This window comes from Saccoglossus kowalevskii, chromosome 7 (assembly GCF_978046115.1).
Source record: "Saccoglossus kowalevskii chromosome 7, keSacKowa6.1, whole genome shotgun sequence".
Taxonomy (NCBI): Eukaryota; Metazoa; Hemichordata; class Enteropneusta; family Harrimaniidae; genus Saccoglossus; species Saccoglossus kowalevskii.
This window is the reverse complement of record NC_140647.1, coordinates 40,313,101-40,331,616: the sequence shown is the minus strand read 5'-3', so window position 1 is coordinate 40,331,616 and position 18,516 is coordinate 40,313,101. Positions and strand designations below refer to the sequence as shown.

The window sequence follows — 18,516 nt, the reverse complement described above, 5'->3', positions numbered from 1 at the left end:
TGCCATATCAAAACCATAGTAGTTTATATGATTGTTGCTATAACAATTACAAATGTTACATCTTGATTGCAAATCTTGTAGAGCTCCATGAAAGGGATCTATACATAATAAGTATTAAAAATGAATAAATCTGAGAAAGAAGCAACCAAGGAATCTGCCTTGTAAGCCATACACAGCTTTTAAGAAGAATGTGAAAACGTACTTGATGCCGACAACATCTGTAATATGAGCTAAAAAGTTAATATAAATAATCAGGCATTGAAATAATATTAGATTGTCACTTTTTGAATAATAAAGGCAAAGACGAAATCAGGTGAAACGTACATGTATTCTAGCCACAAAATTGCATTATTCATTTCTTGTAAAAGTGATAAACAAATTTCTATAGTGACATGAATTTAAAACCCAAAACTATTGAAGTTTACATTTGCTCTAATTGGAGTGCTATGTACACAGAAATGAATACAAACCTATAAACACTAATGTTTGTTATTTGTTGCGAATAGAGTAGATTTACCAGACTGATTATACATGTACCGGTATATAGCATAGCATGTTGAGTGAAAGGTGAATAAAAACTCATTCATTGGATAGTACAATTATTGATAGAAATCATGAATTTTAAATACTATTAACTTATAAATATAACATTCAGTCAGAATGTGTATATATTACATTATCATTGGTGGAAAAGCAGTTGATGCACCTGGTGTACAGGTGGCACAGTATATGAACCAATCACATCTTGAGATGAAGGGTGTGGTATTCCATGTGGGTCAGTGATTGGTTGCAATGTTCCAGGATGAATCTGTGATTGTGGTGGTTGTAAGTGTGATTGTGGGTGTTGTGGTTGATGATGTTGAATGGCAGCTTGAGTGTAATGATAGTCTGCATAGACGTTGTCAGTATCTGATGATGGTAATGATGTCACTGTACTCATAGTGGAAACTGGTTGTGAAGTTACAGGTGGACTGGTTGCATCGACTTGGAAAGGCACGCGGGCTGGCATCTCTAATACCAATTTCACATCACCGATCTCTAAGTGTGAGGCATTCTGTCCACTGCGTTTTCTACCTCTCTTGGCAGAAGGTTGTGCACTTCTTGTGATACCGTGTTCTCTTTTGCGGTGTTTGTACATGTTACTAGGTGTAGATGTTACATAAGTGCAAAGTTCACATTGAAGTGGTTTTTCACCAGTGTGAACACGACGGTGATAAATCAAAGAAGCAGATTTCCGAAACAAGACACCACAGAAGTCACATTTGAATGGTTTGTATTCTGGATGGGTTTTGAGGTGTGCCTTCAGTTTATATTCAGTAATAAATGACAAATCACATAGAATGCAGCGATGTGGCATATTTCTTGGGGCATGCTTGTTGCGTCGATGAGATTCCAACTCCTGTTTTGTGTAAAATCCTTTACCACAGTGATCACACAGCAATGCTTTCATTTTCAAATGCTTTCTTGCTCGATGACTTTCCAACATATCTTTTCTGACACATTTATAATCACAGTTTACACATTCATACAGATTCTCAGTTTTGTGGATGCGGCGATGCATTCTTAGATTAATATCTCTCTTGAATGCCTTTCCACACTCCTCACAAAGAAAGTTTTTTTCTAATGTGTGTCTACCCTGATGCTTCAAAAGATTTCCCCTCTCTGAAAAACACATTGCACACTCTTCACACTTGAATGGTTTTTCACCAGTATGCTTGCGGATATGTCGGCTGATTTTATATTTGTTCAGAGCGATATGTCCACATATATCACATACATACATTTTTTTTTTTTTTTCATCAGATGGTTTATCTACTTTATGCTGGGAAGCTTTATGATCTTTTAGTCTGTATTTAAACTTGCATGTATAGTCACACTGGTTGCATCTGTATCTGTTTTCTGCAACTGTTGGCTTTTTATTTGATCTACTTGCACTAGATTTTTGCCCACTGTCACTATTCTTTTTTTCATGTGACCGTTTGTGTTTAATTAAATTGGATTTAAATTTACATGTAAATGAGCAGATTTTGCATTTATGACTATGTTTTGGGTTATTCAACATATACTTTGTTTTGCATGGCTTTTCAATAACATCAGCATCCTGACCTTCTGTGAACTGGTGGATCATTAATTGTTCATCCCTACTTCGTGTAACAATCGGTGCAGCTCTGGTAATACGGATATTGCCAGGTTCATAATCAGAATCATTATTGTGAATTTCAGGCTCAGCTGATTCATCCTCTCCCGCTAAATCACGCTCCTCTTGCTCCCATGCTTCATTGGTCATCTCTACAACTTCTTTGATTGCTTTCTTTGGAATAGGAGGCTTTCTTCTAGCTTTTTTTTGCAGGTTCTCATCTTGGTTGCCAAAAGAAACTTCCAAACTATTATCAGTTAGATGTTCTGATGTGGAGCATTGTGGCCTGGAATAAGTTTCCTCATTGCAATCTTCTTCATCTTCCTCTTCTTCACTATATTCCTTGTCAGAATTTTGTGCATCATTATCATCTTTCTCCCTATTAGTGCCTTCATCTGATGATACATCCTCCTCCTCTTCTTCTTCTTCTTCTTCTTCATCTTCCTCATCATCTTCCTCATCATCTGCCACTTCACCATCTTCCTCTTCAACTTTAGCTTGCATGTTTGATTTGCTGCCTTTTCTCTTTTCAGTTAAAGCATTTTCAACAGATACTTCATCTGTGTCTGATTCATCTTGCATGACATCTACTATCTTCTTATGACTGTCTACATGGCCTTTGATCTCAAGAATGTTTTTGGTTGAGAAGTCACACCAGTCACATTTGAAACTAAAACTGAAATCTCCAGCATCCATCATTTTGAAGGCCTTTGAAAGCAAGTCTGTAAGTAGAAATAAAACAAACTATAAACATAGACATTGTCAAAGATCCCACCCATAATTCCCATTTGTATTTGGCTGAATTAACATTAGAAGAGACTTGTACAAATTATGAACACATAAACTCAAAAATAATTGAAGAGAATATTATGCAAACCATTAAACAAAATCAACAAGTCATTTAAAATGACACAGTCCCCATTAAATTTTTCAAAGTTCTCTTTGTGCTCGTCATATTAAAGCGGAGGGGTTGTCGCAGAGGGGTTGTCACGAGCGTGTCCTTGAAACTTGAGTTCCAAGTGGCGTATACAACAGATTGTTTATTTACATCAAAACACGTGTTCCGTGTAGTTAGTAATATGGCCAAAAATAAAAACAGTCGTTATTCGGCCATCTTTGATCTGATTATGAAACACACTTGATGTATGATGTATGTGCCAAATACAAATGAAAGTGGTACATAAATTGTGGAAATATAGTAGTAAGGCCAAAAAGTCAGATGGCTGTCAATCGGCCATCCTTCACCAGATTTTGAAACAAATTGTCATGGACATACATCCTAACATGTATAAAGTACATGTATGTGCGAAATTTGAATGAAAAGTAAATTTGGGATATTTCTCGTGTTGTAGCCACGCCCACCTATCCTGAAACGATCGACTGTTTCCGAATTTCCGACTCTCGCTGAAAGTGCGCCACCAAATGCCAAAATGTGAGAGGAAGTCATACCCCTGAGCCGTAATAACACTGGTCATTCAGTATACTTTTAAACGATAAACATTTTTCAGTCGGCGTTTTTTTTTCTTCTTTTTTTGTCTATTTTCTTTTTTTTTGGAGAGAGAGCAGGTTTTTAGATGTTGTGTTGTGGGCAGTTGCAGTGAAACGTATTGTCATAGTGTAAGTATTCACACGTTTCTAATCGATCCGAAGGTGCGACATCAGTGGACGAAAGCCACTTAACCTCAGATTCCTTTTTTGGAAAAACTGTCCTCGTCCATGAAAAAAAGAACTAGGTATAAAGAGAAACGCCGACAACATAAACCTGGTGCAACACTTTTGAAAGAAATAGATTCCGAACCATGATCACCAAGGCGGATTTCAGAAGAGAGAGAGACGTCCGGCAAGTGTTTCAAATGAGTTGACTTTTTTGCGACCCTGATTATCGTTTTATAGAGACCATTTAGTCCCTGTTATTAGTGTTAAGTAAAAGGTAGCAATAATTTTGACAGTGACACGAAAACGAAGCGTCGGACAAACAGGAAATTACACAGCCCTTACACACTGCTCATTGTTTTCATTTTCGAAGGCTAAAAGTTTCTGAATTGTTTGGTGGTTTGTGTTGAATGTCGAATTCACACCTCTGTTCTTTTTTACCTCCATGCTTGCAGCTTGATCTGCGTAATAATTTCTGAAATAAGAATCCGGGCTTGGTCAATGTTGTTCCACCAAATAAAGTTTTAATATGATGGTATAATTATGACAATCACGCCATGGATCACGCTAACTCGAATCCACTCTGAATTTATCTGTATGTGTGTTGATCTCGATTATGTTTGTTATCCAATTAAACGCCGCTTTTAACACACTTGCCCTCGTCGTGACCCGACGCGTTCACCTATTTCAACAAAATTTCAATTTATTTCCACGCGGCTGTCATTTATTTAGTAACTGTGATTTGTCGTTTTTTATATTATTATCAAAATATGTTCTCTTTTATTTTAATTTTGAAAGCTTTACTCAGACGATCGATGAAATAAAACAGTGTAGTGACGTGCCTAGTAACCTGCTAAAAAACGAGATAATTCCGACGTCAAATTCTATTTTGTCCAGCGACAGTGTACAAACGTGCGCCGCTGACGATCACGGTGACCAGCTACACCAAAACGAACATATTTTGCATCTAACTCAACCCCATGCAACAAAAATTTATACTATGTGTTCATTATGGTCCATTCCTCCTCGACAAACAAGTACATTTAGCCAAAGAATTTAGTCAAAGACGAGAAAACTGCAGAAGAAATTTGCCTTATTTACACGTATCGGCAATGCAAGCTGCCATGCGACTTCTGACGTCACAAGGGGAATTTCTGTATGCAAATAAGAAGCTAATGAGGAGCCTCGTTTTAAAATACACAAAAATAAAGTTGCCGTAGATTGAGTTTAAAACACATTTTTTCACTTAAAAAAATAATTCATGCTTAGAAACATAAAAAAATAATAATATTTATGTATCAATGGATAATTTTAGGAGTGAAAATAGCAACTATTTCACAGGCACTTTAAGTTCTCCCAATCGTTGTATTCCATGAGATGTACACACCTAACATGCCAAAAATGTTGCTGAACGATTCGAACCAGACAAAAATAGCAGACGAATATGTGTTTACAAAATAAAAATAGTTCGGTAGCCAATGGAAATACCATGTTCATTTGTGTATCGACTGTGAAAATATCGAAAACATTACTGCATGGGTGATATGCAAATTAGTTTTTGTCAAAACAAGTGACTGTCGAGAAGTACCATTACTGTTGTTCAAATTTCATTTCACTCGGCAAGTATATTCATGTACCCCAAGAGAAAAATATTGTACTTCTTAATATTGTTTATTTCTATGTTTCGAAAAACGGTACTCCTGAAGGGACTACTTTGTTTTCTCTCAGACTCATTTGCATATCAGGTGTGGAAATACCAATTTTGATTTAAGGGACGAATCAAAATAAACTGCAGTACATATGTAATAATTTGGTTTATTCAGCTCCTAAGCGAATGTGCTGCAGTTGAATTATTTTTCATGGAGTATTAATTTTGCTATTTTCGCTATAAATCTGTAAAAATGATCTGACACACATGAAAAGTCAAAGTTATACAAATTCAAAAGCGAAAGTTTTTGTTATTAGTTAATTTCGAATCCAATGAACATTCCAGAGTCTATAGAAATGCACAAGGCATCAGCTAATAATAACATCAAAAATTTGCATATGAAAGGCCAGGCCACGTAAGCTACATGTAGGCCCTACTCACAGCAGACAAATTTTATCCACTCAAAACATTGGATTTGAACACAATTTATCAAAGATTAACACAAAAATTGCCCATGTTCGTTATTAGATCTACCGCCAAATCGTCATTTTATGGAGATTTTCTGAATGTGTGGACGACGAGAAGGAAATAGCGACGAAAATGATGGCGTCCATTTTCTTCAGCAGGGATACCATTCAACAAATAATTCGGTCTGGTTTGCCGTCCCCGTGCACTCTTGCCTGAGCGCCACTAACCTTACAACGGAGAAAAAACGAAAATGGGAGGTAACAAAAAAGTAAAATCACATCTTACCCTCAACCAGGATATCAGCCTTTGCTATATTTTTCAAGAATATATACTAGAAACGAATATTATCGTCCTCCATATATCAGATCTCAGCCGCAGGTCTGAACATTTCGCTTATCTGACACGTGAGGGCGCAAAAACAACAATATTCCATGTAAATGGTCAAATTTTAAACGTCGTTTATGTTAACAATGTATGTTGTTAAATGCACATTAATTGTTAAAAGCAATTCATTTTTTTAGTCTTATAAGTTCATAATACAAATAAATGATATTTAATAATCAAGGCAATGTAGCAAAACTCAAATAAAATATTTGTGAACATTGAAGAGCCGCATTCAATTTGTTTTAATAACTGGCCAATATTGTTTTTTGAGAAGCAAGTTCTTCATTTCACTGAAAATGTAATCATTTTGGAGGAGACCAATAGAAATTATGGGAATGGCTGTGGCAGAAAAACTTTGCAAAATATTTGTTTTCTTTAGTTTTGCGCTAACTGTCTCCATAATGAACTTGCTGGGTGTTTTTACCTCCACTGTGTCAGTGAAATACTTTTTCTACTAAAATTTAGGCGTGCATTGTAGTACCACATGTAGTACCTATATATATAATATCAAAGCAATCAGACTAATCTGACTTGCGGTTTTTAAATATCAAGTTGAAAACATCACTTTTTAAAAAAAATTACAAAAATATTAATCAAAGTTAGAAAATTAAATACCAGTATATCATGATGAAATGAACAAATCAGAGAGAGGATCGCCTGTAGTACCTATATGTTATCAAAGCAATCAGACTTGCGGTTTTCAACACGAAGTCAAAAATATAACTTGTTACCAAAAATGACAAAAATATTCACCAAACTTAGAGAATTCAAAACATCATCACAAAATGAAAAAAAAAAATCCACCTGTAGTACCCATGGGGGATTGTCAGAAAGGGAATCAATACCCCCGTTTGGGCATTTGTTCGGAGATGTGTTGTGGTAATTATAAGTTAAGAAGAGACCAATCTCACTACTAAATACAGATTATAAGCTTGCAAGCCGCTGTACTAAAGAAAGTATTACCTATTATTATCCACGAAGAGAAGTCCGCCTTTATAAAAGGCAGACGTATTACAGATAATATTCGTCTAATTTGTGACATTATTGAATGGTGCGAATACCAGCGAAAAATATCTGCTTGTGCAGACGATACGACACTCATACTTAGACAGCTGATCCATTTAGATTTCCCTAAACATTTTATCTGATTTTAGTAATCAGTCCGGAAGACAGAACCAATTCTAGTAGGCGATCAGAATGGGGGATGGGTGCTTCCACGGGGCTTATCGCCGTCTTCGGGTCCCGTTAGGGTACTTGGGGTGTATGTGGGTCACGATAAATACGAAAATGAAAAACTTAATTTTTGGACAAAAATTAAAAAAATGAAAGATTAACTTCAGATATGGAAATCGAGGGATTTAACCCGACAAGGCAAAACATTACTGGGCAAATGCTTCGGAGCCTCACAGTTAATTTACATTATGAATAGTATACCCGTACCAGTTAATGGTATTAAGGAAGCAGGCGCATATCTATTTAATTTTCTGTGGAAAGGAAAAAAAAACATATCAGAACAATACCATTTTCTCAAGGTGGCGTTAACTGTTTAGATCTTGAACTAATGAATAAAGCATTACAGAATATTAGAATCTAGGTCATCTTTCCAAACCATTATTTTAATAAATTGGGAAAGTTGGCCTTGCTTATGAATTGTAATTATTCGATTTACTCGCTCTCAGTCAAGATACCTATTTTTTATCATGAAATTCTTAGTCACTGGTCAGAGTTCCAAAAATCACACAAGATTGCCGAACTTAAACCAGGTATGCATATACCGGGTAATATTGCACAATAAGTACGTACTTATTGATGGAAAATCAATATTTTACCGCAATTGGTTTGACCACGGGGTGAAGTACGTAAGTGATTTGACTGATGAGAATGGGGAGGTTTGTCATTCAATCAGTTCCAGACTAAATTAAATATTATGGTTTAGCGTCAGCAATTCCTACAGAATGGAAACCTGCATTAAAACGGCGTCAAAAATATAACTTTTTAAAAAATATTCACCAAACGAAATGAACAGAAAAAGAGGTCCACCTGTAGTACCCATGGGGATTGTCACAAAGGAAATCAATACACCGTTTGGGCAACATGTCGCACTTGTCCCGAGATGTGTTGTAATTAAGTTACGACTCACCACGGGACATAGGCCTCAATGACGCCTACACACGGAGCCCCTTCGGCGGCCGGCGCCCTCACTCAAGTACATCGGCCTTGCCATGATGTTGGTCAAAGGCGATCGATACCATGGAATAGACGGCTAAGATATGCTTGCACACTGAGGCTCTCGATCTCTCTACTTTTCTCTACTTCATGTGTTTGAAATCCCTATGTTCCGAAATGATATAAAGTAGCAGAAAAATGAGTAAATATATGCCCTAACGACCTACGAGGATGGTAAACAGGGCTTGAATTGCTACTTTCTAAGCAGAGGTTCGGCAAATGGAACCATGCTTAGTATGTTAAGTTATATTTCATAATAAATGTGAGTTTTCTATCTTGTCTACCTTTATGGCGCACTCGTGACAGTTTTGGACACAGATGATGTCACCAGTGTATCAAATCAGTACGGCCTAAACAATATTATTGTGTAATATCCAACTGTTTTATCCTAACAAAACGCTTACTACGTATTAGGTTTCCTATGTTTTTTTACTATTAAAGTGCCTGTGAAATGGCTGCTATTTTCTCTCTTAAAATCATTCATTGGTACAACAATATTATTATTATTGTTGTTTCAAAGCAATAAAATATTTTTTTAAAGTGAAAAAATCTGTCTACAGTAACTTTATTTTTTCGTATTTCAAAACGAGGCTCCTCATTAGCATATCATTTGCATACAAAAATAACCCTTGAAGGGGAACTTGCTGTGCAGCTTGCATTGCAAGAATTTAATTTCCAATACTGCATTGTGATATTGAAATCTATAATATTTATGCACCAGAATTGAAAATCTTTTTAGTTTTCCTCTGATTTTGAATTATGCAAAATTTCAATTCACAATTTTAATGTGATAGAGTATAGGTTGAATGGGTTAACGCGGTAGAATAGGTTGAATGGGTTAATGCAGTAGTATAGGTTGAATGTGTTAATGTGTTAATGTGATAGAGTATAGGTTGAATGGGTTAACTTGGTAGTATAGGTTGAATGGGTTAATGTGATAGAGTATAGGTTGAATGGATTAACGCGGTAGTATAGGTTGAATGGGTTAATGCAGTAGTAAAGGTTGAATGGGTTAACACGGTAGTATAGGTTGAATGGGTTAACGCGGTAGTATAGGTTGAATGTGTTAATGCAGTAGTATAGGTTGAATGGGTTAATGCGGAAGTATAGGTTGAATGGGTTAATGCAGTAGTATAGGTTGAATGGGTTAGTGCGGTAGTTTAGGTTGAATGGGTTAACGCGGTAGTATAGGTTGAATGGGATAATGCTGTAGTATAGGTTGAATGGGTTAATGCGGTAGTATAGGTTGAATGGGTTAATGCGGTAGTATAGGTTGAATGTGTTAATGTGATGGAGTATAGGTTGAATGGGTTAACGCGGTAGTATAGGTTGAATGGGTTAATGCAGTAGTATAGAGGTTGAATGTGTTAATGTGATAGAGTATAGGTTGAATGGGTTAACGCGGTAGTATAGGTTGAATGGGTTAATGCAGTAGTATAAGTTGAATGGGTTAACACGGTAGTATAGGTTGAATGGGTTAATGCAGTAGTATAGTTTGAATGTGTTAATGTGATAGAGTATATGTTGAATGGGTTAACGCGGTAGTATAGGTTAAATGGGTTAATGCGGTAGTATAGGTTGAATGTGTTAATGCAGTAGTATAGGTTGAATGGGTTAATGCGGTAGTATAGGTTGAATGTGTTAATGCAGTAGTATAAGTTGAATGGGTTAATGCGGTAGTATAGGTTGAATGTGTTAATGCAGTAGTATAGGTTGAATGGGTTAATGCGCTAGTATAGGTTGAATGGGTTAATGCGGTAGTATAGGTTGAATGGGTTAGTGCGGTAGTTTAGGTTGAATGGGTTAACGCGGTAGTATAGGTTGAATGGGTTAATGCGGTAGTATAGGTTGAATGGGTTAATGCTGTAGTATAGGTTGAATGGGTTAATGCGGTAGTATAGGTTAAATGTGCTAATGCAGTAGTATAGGTTGAATGGGTTAATGCGCTAGTATAGGTTGAATGGGTTAATGCTGTAGTATAGGTTGAATGGGTTAATGCAGTAGTATAGGTTGAATGGGTTAATGCAGTAGTATAAGTTGAATGGGTTAATGCAGTAGTATAAGTTGAATGGGTTAATGCAGTAGTATAGGTTGAATGGGTTAATGCTGTAGTATAAGTTGAATGGGTTAATACGGTAGTATAGGTTGAATGGGTTAATGCAGTAGTATAGGTTGAATGGGTTAATGCAGTAGAATAAGTTGAATGGGTTAATGCTAGTATAGGTTGAATGGGTTAATGTGGTAGTATAGGTTGGATGTGGTAGCAAATAATACAAGTAGAACAAGTTCACTATCATTAAATACACAAGTTTCTTTTCCCAAGAATTCAACCAAGAACTATTTTATTGGCAAATATTACATGTGATCAAATACAACATTGCATGTTCATGAATACTATTACAGAGTGATAAATCTGACATGTAATTTTTGTTGAGTTAAAAATAGTTTTTCAAGTAACTTTTAAGGGAAATATATCAAGAGTTAAAGCTGAACAACTCATCAAAAATTGCAAGTTGTCAGAAAATAATATTTCACACACAGAGAAAATAATAATGTAACCATGATATAACATACATAAGGTTTGAAGTTTAACTTGCATAAAACAGACTGTAACATTTATTCTGTAGAAAAGTTTCTTTATGCTACAGTTGTATTCATATTGAGACTGAAAACATATTGTAAATTTCACATGAACTAAAATTCTAATTTTTGTTTGTTTTTGGACTGTCAAATTTCAACTGTTTGAAACAAATGTTTAAAGCCTTTCGTTCCTGTCTGACGTCTAAATTAAAATACTGACAGCAATATTTGATATCTTGTGACCTGTGTTGTGACTAATGTACTAAGATTATAATGGGAAACAAGGTCTCCCTGGGTATGTATTTAGGCCGATACTCCCCACGACAAACTTGCTTGAAAATAAATTCATAACTAATCTCCATGGTTGTAAATGGTGTGACCCTGGGACAGTAATTCTAAACACAAATGTTTTTTTTCCTGATAGATTATTTGAGGTATTCCAGATATGATGGACTAAGCACAATTTTCAGCTCAAATTACACAATGAGTTACATTAGTAGCATAATGAGTTACATATTAGCACAATGAGTTACATAGTAGCATAATGAGTTACATATTAGCACAATGAGTTACATATTAGCACAATGAGTTACAAATTAGCACAATGAGTTACATATTTGCACACTGAGTTACATATTAGCATAATGAGTTACACATTAGCACAATGAGTTACATATTAGCATAATGAGTTACATATTAGCATAATGAGTTACATATTAGCATAATGAGTTACATATTAGCATAATGAGTTACATATTAGCATAATGAGTTACATATTAGCACAATGAGATACATATTAGGACAATGAGTTACATATTAGCATAATGAGTTACATATTAGCACAATGAGTTATATAGTAGCATGAGTTACATATTAGCAGAATGAGTTACATATTAGCAGAATGAGTTACATATTAGCATAATTAGTTACATATTAGGACAATGAGTTACATATTTGCACAATGAGTTACATATTAGCATAATGAGTTACATAGTAGCACAATGAGTTACATATTAACACAATGAGTTACATATTAGGACAATGAGTTACACATTAGGACAATGAGTTACATATTAGCATAATGAGTTACATATTAGCACAATGAGTAACTTATTAGGACAATGAGTTACATATTAGCATAATGAGTAACTTATTAGCATAATGAGTTACAAATTTGCATAATGAGTTACATACATGATTATTTTTATTAGCATAATGAGTATCTTATCAGCATAATGAGTAACTTATTAGCATAACGAGTTATATATTAGCATAATGAGTTACAGCCTTATGAAAACGGCCACATAACCTATTTCTTTCGTTTGTAAATTCTTTTTGCGAAATCAATGAACATTTCAGCTGGAAGTTCACCATGACATTGCTCAATAAGTTTCATTAAAGTTTGATAACTTTCTTCCTCAAATTCATAAAACAATTCTTTAAGGTTCAAGTCATCATAAAGCTTTTTGATTATTGCCACCTTGCCAGGATCATCAACTCCATAGTTTTCCTGAAAGAAAATGGAACACTTTTACTACATTATGGAAATACGTTTACATGTAATCTGATTCCAATGTACCCAGTCATCAGAAAGAAATGATTGTTTATATGATTTAGTATTAAATCTATCCAATGTTATTACCATAATTAATAAACAAAATACAGTCAGGTTCATAATGTATAAAGTTTGAACATAATTTCATAGTCACTGCAAGGCAGGGACATAGACATACATGACACACATGTGAATATCTCCTGGTACTTCATCCAAATGGGGATTAATTAAGCTAATCTATTGTAGTGTACCTCTAATATTTTCTTCTGTTCTGGCGTGGCTTTCTGTAATGCCCTCACAGCCAGCCAACCACATTTATTGTCCTCTATGTCAGTACCTATTTTCCCTGTAACAGACGGATCACCAAAGCAATCTAGAAAATCATCCTGAAAAAAATGAGTGTGTGCACAATGACAATATACTGTTTGTAAAAATAATTTTTAATAAATAAATTGTTGCATATTATAGATGTGACATGGTGTGTATTGTAGTGCAGTAGAATGAAGTGGAGTGCAGTTGAGAGAGGAGTGGAATGCTCCATCCCACTATTTTGAGTTCTGTGTGCAGTTGAAGTTGATATATACTTACTTGTATTTGAAAGTATCTTCCCATTTCTAATAAAATTTGTTTTGCATTAGAATGTGATTCTTTGTCATTTATACCAGCCTGTGAAACCATGAGAAAAAACACAGTTCAATTCTAGGTAATGTTGACAAAAACACAGTTCAATTCTAGGTAATGTTGACAAAAACACAGTTCAATTCTAGGTAATGTTGACAAAAACACAGTTCAATTCTAGGTAATGTTGACAAAAACACTGTTCAATTCTAGGTAATGTTGACAAAAACAAAGTTCAATTCTAGGTATTATTGATAAAACACTGATAAATTCTAGGTATTGTTGACAAAAACAAAGTTCAATTCTAGGTATTATTGATAAAACACTGATCAATTCTAGGTATTGTTGACAAAAACACTTCAGTTCTAGGTATTGTTGACAAAAACACTGCTAAATTCTAGGTATTGTTGACAAAAACACAGTTCAATTCTAGGTAATGTTGACAAAAACACTGTTCAATTCTAGGTAATGTTGACAAAAACACTGTTCAATTCTAGGTAATGTTGACAAAAACAAAGTTCAATTCTAGGTATTATTGATAAAACACTGATAAATCCTAGGTATTGTTGACAAAAACAAAGTTCAATTCTAGGTATTATTGATTAAACACTGCTAAATTCTAGGTATTGTTGACAAAAACACTTCAATTCTAGGTATTATTGATAAAAACACTGCTAAATTCTAGGTATTATTGATAAAAACACTGATAAATTCTAGGTATTATTGATAAAACACTGATAAATTCTAGGTATGGTTGATAAAACACTGATCAATTCTAGGTATTATTGATAAAACACTGATAAATTCTAGGTATGGTTGATAAAACACTGATCAATTCTAGGTATTGTTGACAAAAACACTGTTCAATTCTAGGTATTATTGATAAAACACTGATAAATTCTAGGTATGGTTGATAAAACACTGATCAATTCTAGGTATTGTTGACAAAAACACTTCAGTTCTAGGTATTATTGATAAAAACACTGCTAAATTCTAGGTATTATTGATAAAAACACTGATCAATTCTAGGTATTGTTGACAAAAACACTATTCAATTCTAGGTATTATTGATAAAAACACTGATCAATTCTAGGTATTATTGATAAAAACACTGATCAATTCTAGGTATTATTGATAAAAACACTGATCAATTCTAGGTATTGTTGACAAAAACACTGATCAATTTTAGGTATTATTGATAAAAACACCAATCAATTCTAGGTATTGTTGATGAAAACACCAATCAATTCTAGGTATTGTTGATGAAAACACCAATCAATTCTAGGTATTGTTGATAAAAACACCAATCAATTCTAGGTATTGCTGATAAAAACACCAATCAATTCTAGGTATTATTGATAAAAAACACCAATCAATTCTAGGTATTGTTGATGAAAACACCAATCAATTCTAGGTATTGTTGATAAAAACACCAATCAATTCTAGGTATCGGCTGAGATAGCTCCGCTGTTAGCAATGCACATTTCAATTAAAGAACTGAAGACATCATTAGAAAATGAACAATATGTATAGTATCAAAGCAATCGGACTTACAGTTTTTAACAAGAAGTCGAAAATATCACTTTCTACCAAAAATGACAAAAATATTCACCAAAATTAAAGAATCGAAGATATCATCACGAAATGAACAAATCTGAGAAAGGTCTACATGTAGTATCTATATATGTAATATCAAAGCAATTGAACTATTGGTTTTTAACAAGAAGTCGAAAATATCACTTTTTACCAAAAATGACAAAAATATTCACCAAAATTAAAGAATTGAAGATATCATCACAAAATGAACAAATCTGAGAGAGGTCCACATGTAGTACCTATATATGTAATATCAAATCAATCGGACTTGCGGTTTTTAACAAGAAGTCGAAAATATCACTTTTTATCAAAAATTACAAAAATATTCACCAAAATTAGAGAATTAAAGATATCATCACGAAATGAACAAATCTGAGAGAGGTCCACATGTAGTACCTATATATGTAGTATCAAAGCAATTGGACTTGCGGTTTTTAACAACAAGTCGAAAATATCACTTTTTACCAAAAATGACAAAAATATTCACCAAAATTAGAGAATTAAAGATATCATTACAAAATGAAAAAATCTGAGAGAGATCTACATGTAGTACCTATATATGTAATATCAAAGCAATTACACTTGCGGTTTTTAACAAGAAGTCAAAAATATCACTTTTTACCAAAAATGACAAAAATATTCACCAAAATTAGAGAATTGAAGATATCAACATGAAATGAACAATTCTAAGAGAGGTCTAGCCAAGGTACATATACACCAAGTATCAAAGCATTCAGGCTTGTAGTTTTCAAGAAGAAGTCGAAAAAGTAAAACATTGACACGGACGACGACGGACAATCACTCATATGATAAGCTCCGCTCGACAAAGTCGACAGCGGAGCTAAAAACACCAATCAATTCTAGATATTGTTGATAAAAACACCAATCAATTCTAGATATTGATGATAAAAACACCAATCAATTCTAGGTATTGTTGATAAAAACACCAATTAATTCTAGGTATTGTTGATAAAAACACTTCAGTTCTAGGTATTATTGATAAAACACCAATCAATTCTAGGTATTGTTGATAAAAATACCAATCAGTTCTAGATATTGTTGATAAAAACACCAATCAATTCTAGGTATTGTTGATAAAAACACCAATCAATTCTAGGTATTGTTGATAAAAACACCAATCAATTCTAGGTATTGTTGATAAAAATACCAATCAGTTCTAGATATTGTTGATAAAAATACCAATCAATTCTAGGTATTGTTGATAAAAACACCAATCAATTCTAGGTATTGTTGATAAAAATACCAATCAGTTCTAGATATTGTTGATAAAAACACCAATCAATTCTAGGTATTGTTGATAAAAACACCAATCAATTCTAGGTATTGTTGATAAAAACACCAATCAATTCTAGGTATTGTTGATAAAAACACCAATCAATTCTAGGTATTGTTGATAAAAACACCAATCAATTCTAGGTATTGTTGATAAAAACACCAATCAATTCTAGGTATTGTTGATAAAAACACCAATCAATTCTAGGTATTGTTGATAAAAACACCAATCAATTCTAGGTATTGTTGATAAAAACACCAATCAATTCTAGGTATTGTTGATAAAAACACCAATCAATTCTAGGTATTGTTGATAAAAATACCAATCAATTCTAGGTATTGTTGATAAAAACACCAATCAATTCTAGGTATTGTTGATAAAAACACCAATCAATTCTAGGTATTGTTGATAAAAATACCAATCAATTCTAGGTATTGTTGATAAAAACACCAATCAATTCTAGGTATTGTTGATAAAAACACCAATCAATTCTAGGTATTGTTGATAAAAACACCAATCAATTCTAGGTATTGTTGATAAAAACACCAATCAATTCTAGGTATTGTTGATAAAAATACCAATCAATTCTAGGTATTGTTGATAAAAACACCAATCAATTCTAGGTATTGTTGATAAAAACACCAATCAATTCTAGGTATTGTTGATAAAAACACCAATCAATTCTAGGTATTGTTGATAAAAACACCAATCAATTCTAGGTATTGTTGATAAAAACACCAATCAATTCTAGGTATTGTTGATAAAAACACCAATCAATTCTAGGTATTGTTGATAAAAACACCAATCAATTCTAGGTATTGTTGATAAAAATACCAATCAATTCTAGGTATTGTTGATAAAAACACCAATCAATTCTAGGTATTGTTGATAAAAATACCAATCAATTCTAGGTATTGTTGATAAAAACACCAATCAATTCTAGGTATTGTTGATAAAAACACCAATCAATTCTAGGTATTGTTGATAAAAACACCAATCAATTCTAGGTATTGTTGATAAAAACACCAATCAATTCTAGGTATTGTTGATAAAAATACCAATCAATTCTAGGTATTGTTGATAAAAACACCAATCAATTCTAGGTATTGTTGATAAAAACACCAATCAATTCTAGGTATTGTTGATAAAAATACCAATCAATTCTAGGTATTGTTGATAAAAACACCAATCAATTCTAGGTATTGTTGATAAAAACACCAATCAATTCTAGGTATTGTTGATAAAAACACCAATCAATTCTAGGTATTGTTGATAAAAACACCAATCAATTCTAGGTATTGTTGATAAAAATACCAATCAATTCTAGGTATTGTTGATAAAAACACCAATCAATTCTAGGTATTGTTGATAAAAACACCAATCAATTCTAGGTATTGTTGATAAAAACACCAATCAATTCTAGGTATTGTTGATAAAAACACCAATCAATTCTAGGTATTGTTGATAAAAACACCAATCAATTCTAGGTATTGTTGATAAAAACACCAATCAATTCTAGGTATTGTTGATAAAAACACCAATCAATTCTAGGTATTGTTGATAAAAACACCAATCAATTCTAGGTATTGTTGATAAAAATACCAATCAGTTCTAGATATTGTTGATAAAAATACCAATCAATTCTAGGTATTGTTGATAAAAACACCAATCAATTCTAGGTATTGTTGATAAAAATACCAATCAGTTCTAGATATTGTTGATAAAAACACCAATCAATTCTAGGTATTGTTGATAAAAACACCAATCAATTCTAGGTATTGTTGATAAAAACACCAATCAATTCTAGGTATTGTTGATAAAAACACCAATCAATTCTAGGTATTGTTGATAAAAACACCAATCAATTCTAGGTATTGTTGATAAAAACACCAATCAATTCTAGGTATTGTTGATAAAAACACCAATCAATTCTAGGTATTGTTGATAAAAACACCAATCAATTCTAGGTATTGTTGATAAAAACACCAATCAATTCTAGGTATTGTTGATAAAAACACCAATCAATTCTAGGTATTGTTGATAAAAATACCAATCAATTCTAGGTATTGTTGATAAAAACACCAATCAATTCTAGGTATTGTTGATAAAAACACCAATCAATTCTAGGTATTGTTGATAAAAACACCAATCAATTCTAGGTATTGTTGATAAAAATACCAATCAATTCTAGGTATTGTTGATAAAAACACCAATCAATTCTAGGTATTGTTGATAAAAATACCAATCAATTCTAGGTATTGTTGATAAAAATACCAATCAATTCTAGGTATTGTTGATAAAAATACCAATCAATTCTAGGTATTGTTGATAAAAACACCAATCAATTCTAGGTATTG

At 33.2% G+C, this 18,516-nt stretch overlaps 2 protein-coding genes across 4 annotated transcripts in view; both read right to left on the bottom strand.

The window, feature by feature from the left end:
- Positions 1–340: 340 nt before the first annotated feature.
- Positions 341–6,282, bottom strand: LOC100367368 (uncharacterized). The gene is made up of 2 exons (XM_002735601.4): positions 6,192–6,282; positions 341–2,859 (listed from the first exon to the last, which is right to left on the bottom strand). The coding sequence occupies exon 2, from the start codon at positions 2,834–2,836 to the stop codon at positions 680–682; it is 2,157 nt and encodes a 718-aa protein (XP_002735647.1). The 5' UTR covers positions 2,837–2,859; positions 6,192–6,282; the 3' UTR covers positions 341–679.
- Positions 6,283–10,825: 4,543 nt separating this feature from the next.
- LOC102802847 (farnesyl pyrophosphate synthase-like) overlaps positions 10,826–18,516 on the bottom strand; it is a 76,946-nt gene continuing 69,255 nt past the window's right edge. For all 3 annotated transcript variants that reach the window (XM_085501562.1, XM_085501561.1, XM_085501560.1), the window contains 3 exons: positions 13,240–13,317; positions 12,903–13,037; positions 10,826–12,606 (listed from right to left, as the gene is read on the bottom strand). In XM_085501562.1, the coding sequence (XP_085357688.1) occupies positions 12,406–12,606; positions 12,903–13,037; positions 13,240–13,317 (414 nt within the window). In that variant the 3' untranslated portion in view covers positions 10,826–12,405. The remainder of the gene's footprint in view (positions 12,607–12,902; positions 13,038–13,239; positions 13,318–18,516) is intronic.

What these genes read in the sequence shown, in the direction of transcription:
- LOC100367368 (XM_002735601.4), bottom strand. Translation starts at nt 2,836, where the DNA reads ATGATGGATGCTGGAGATTTCAGTTTTAGTTTCAAATGTGACTGGTGT.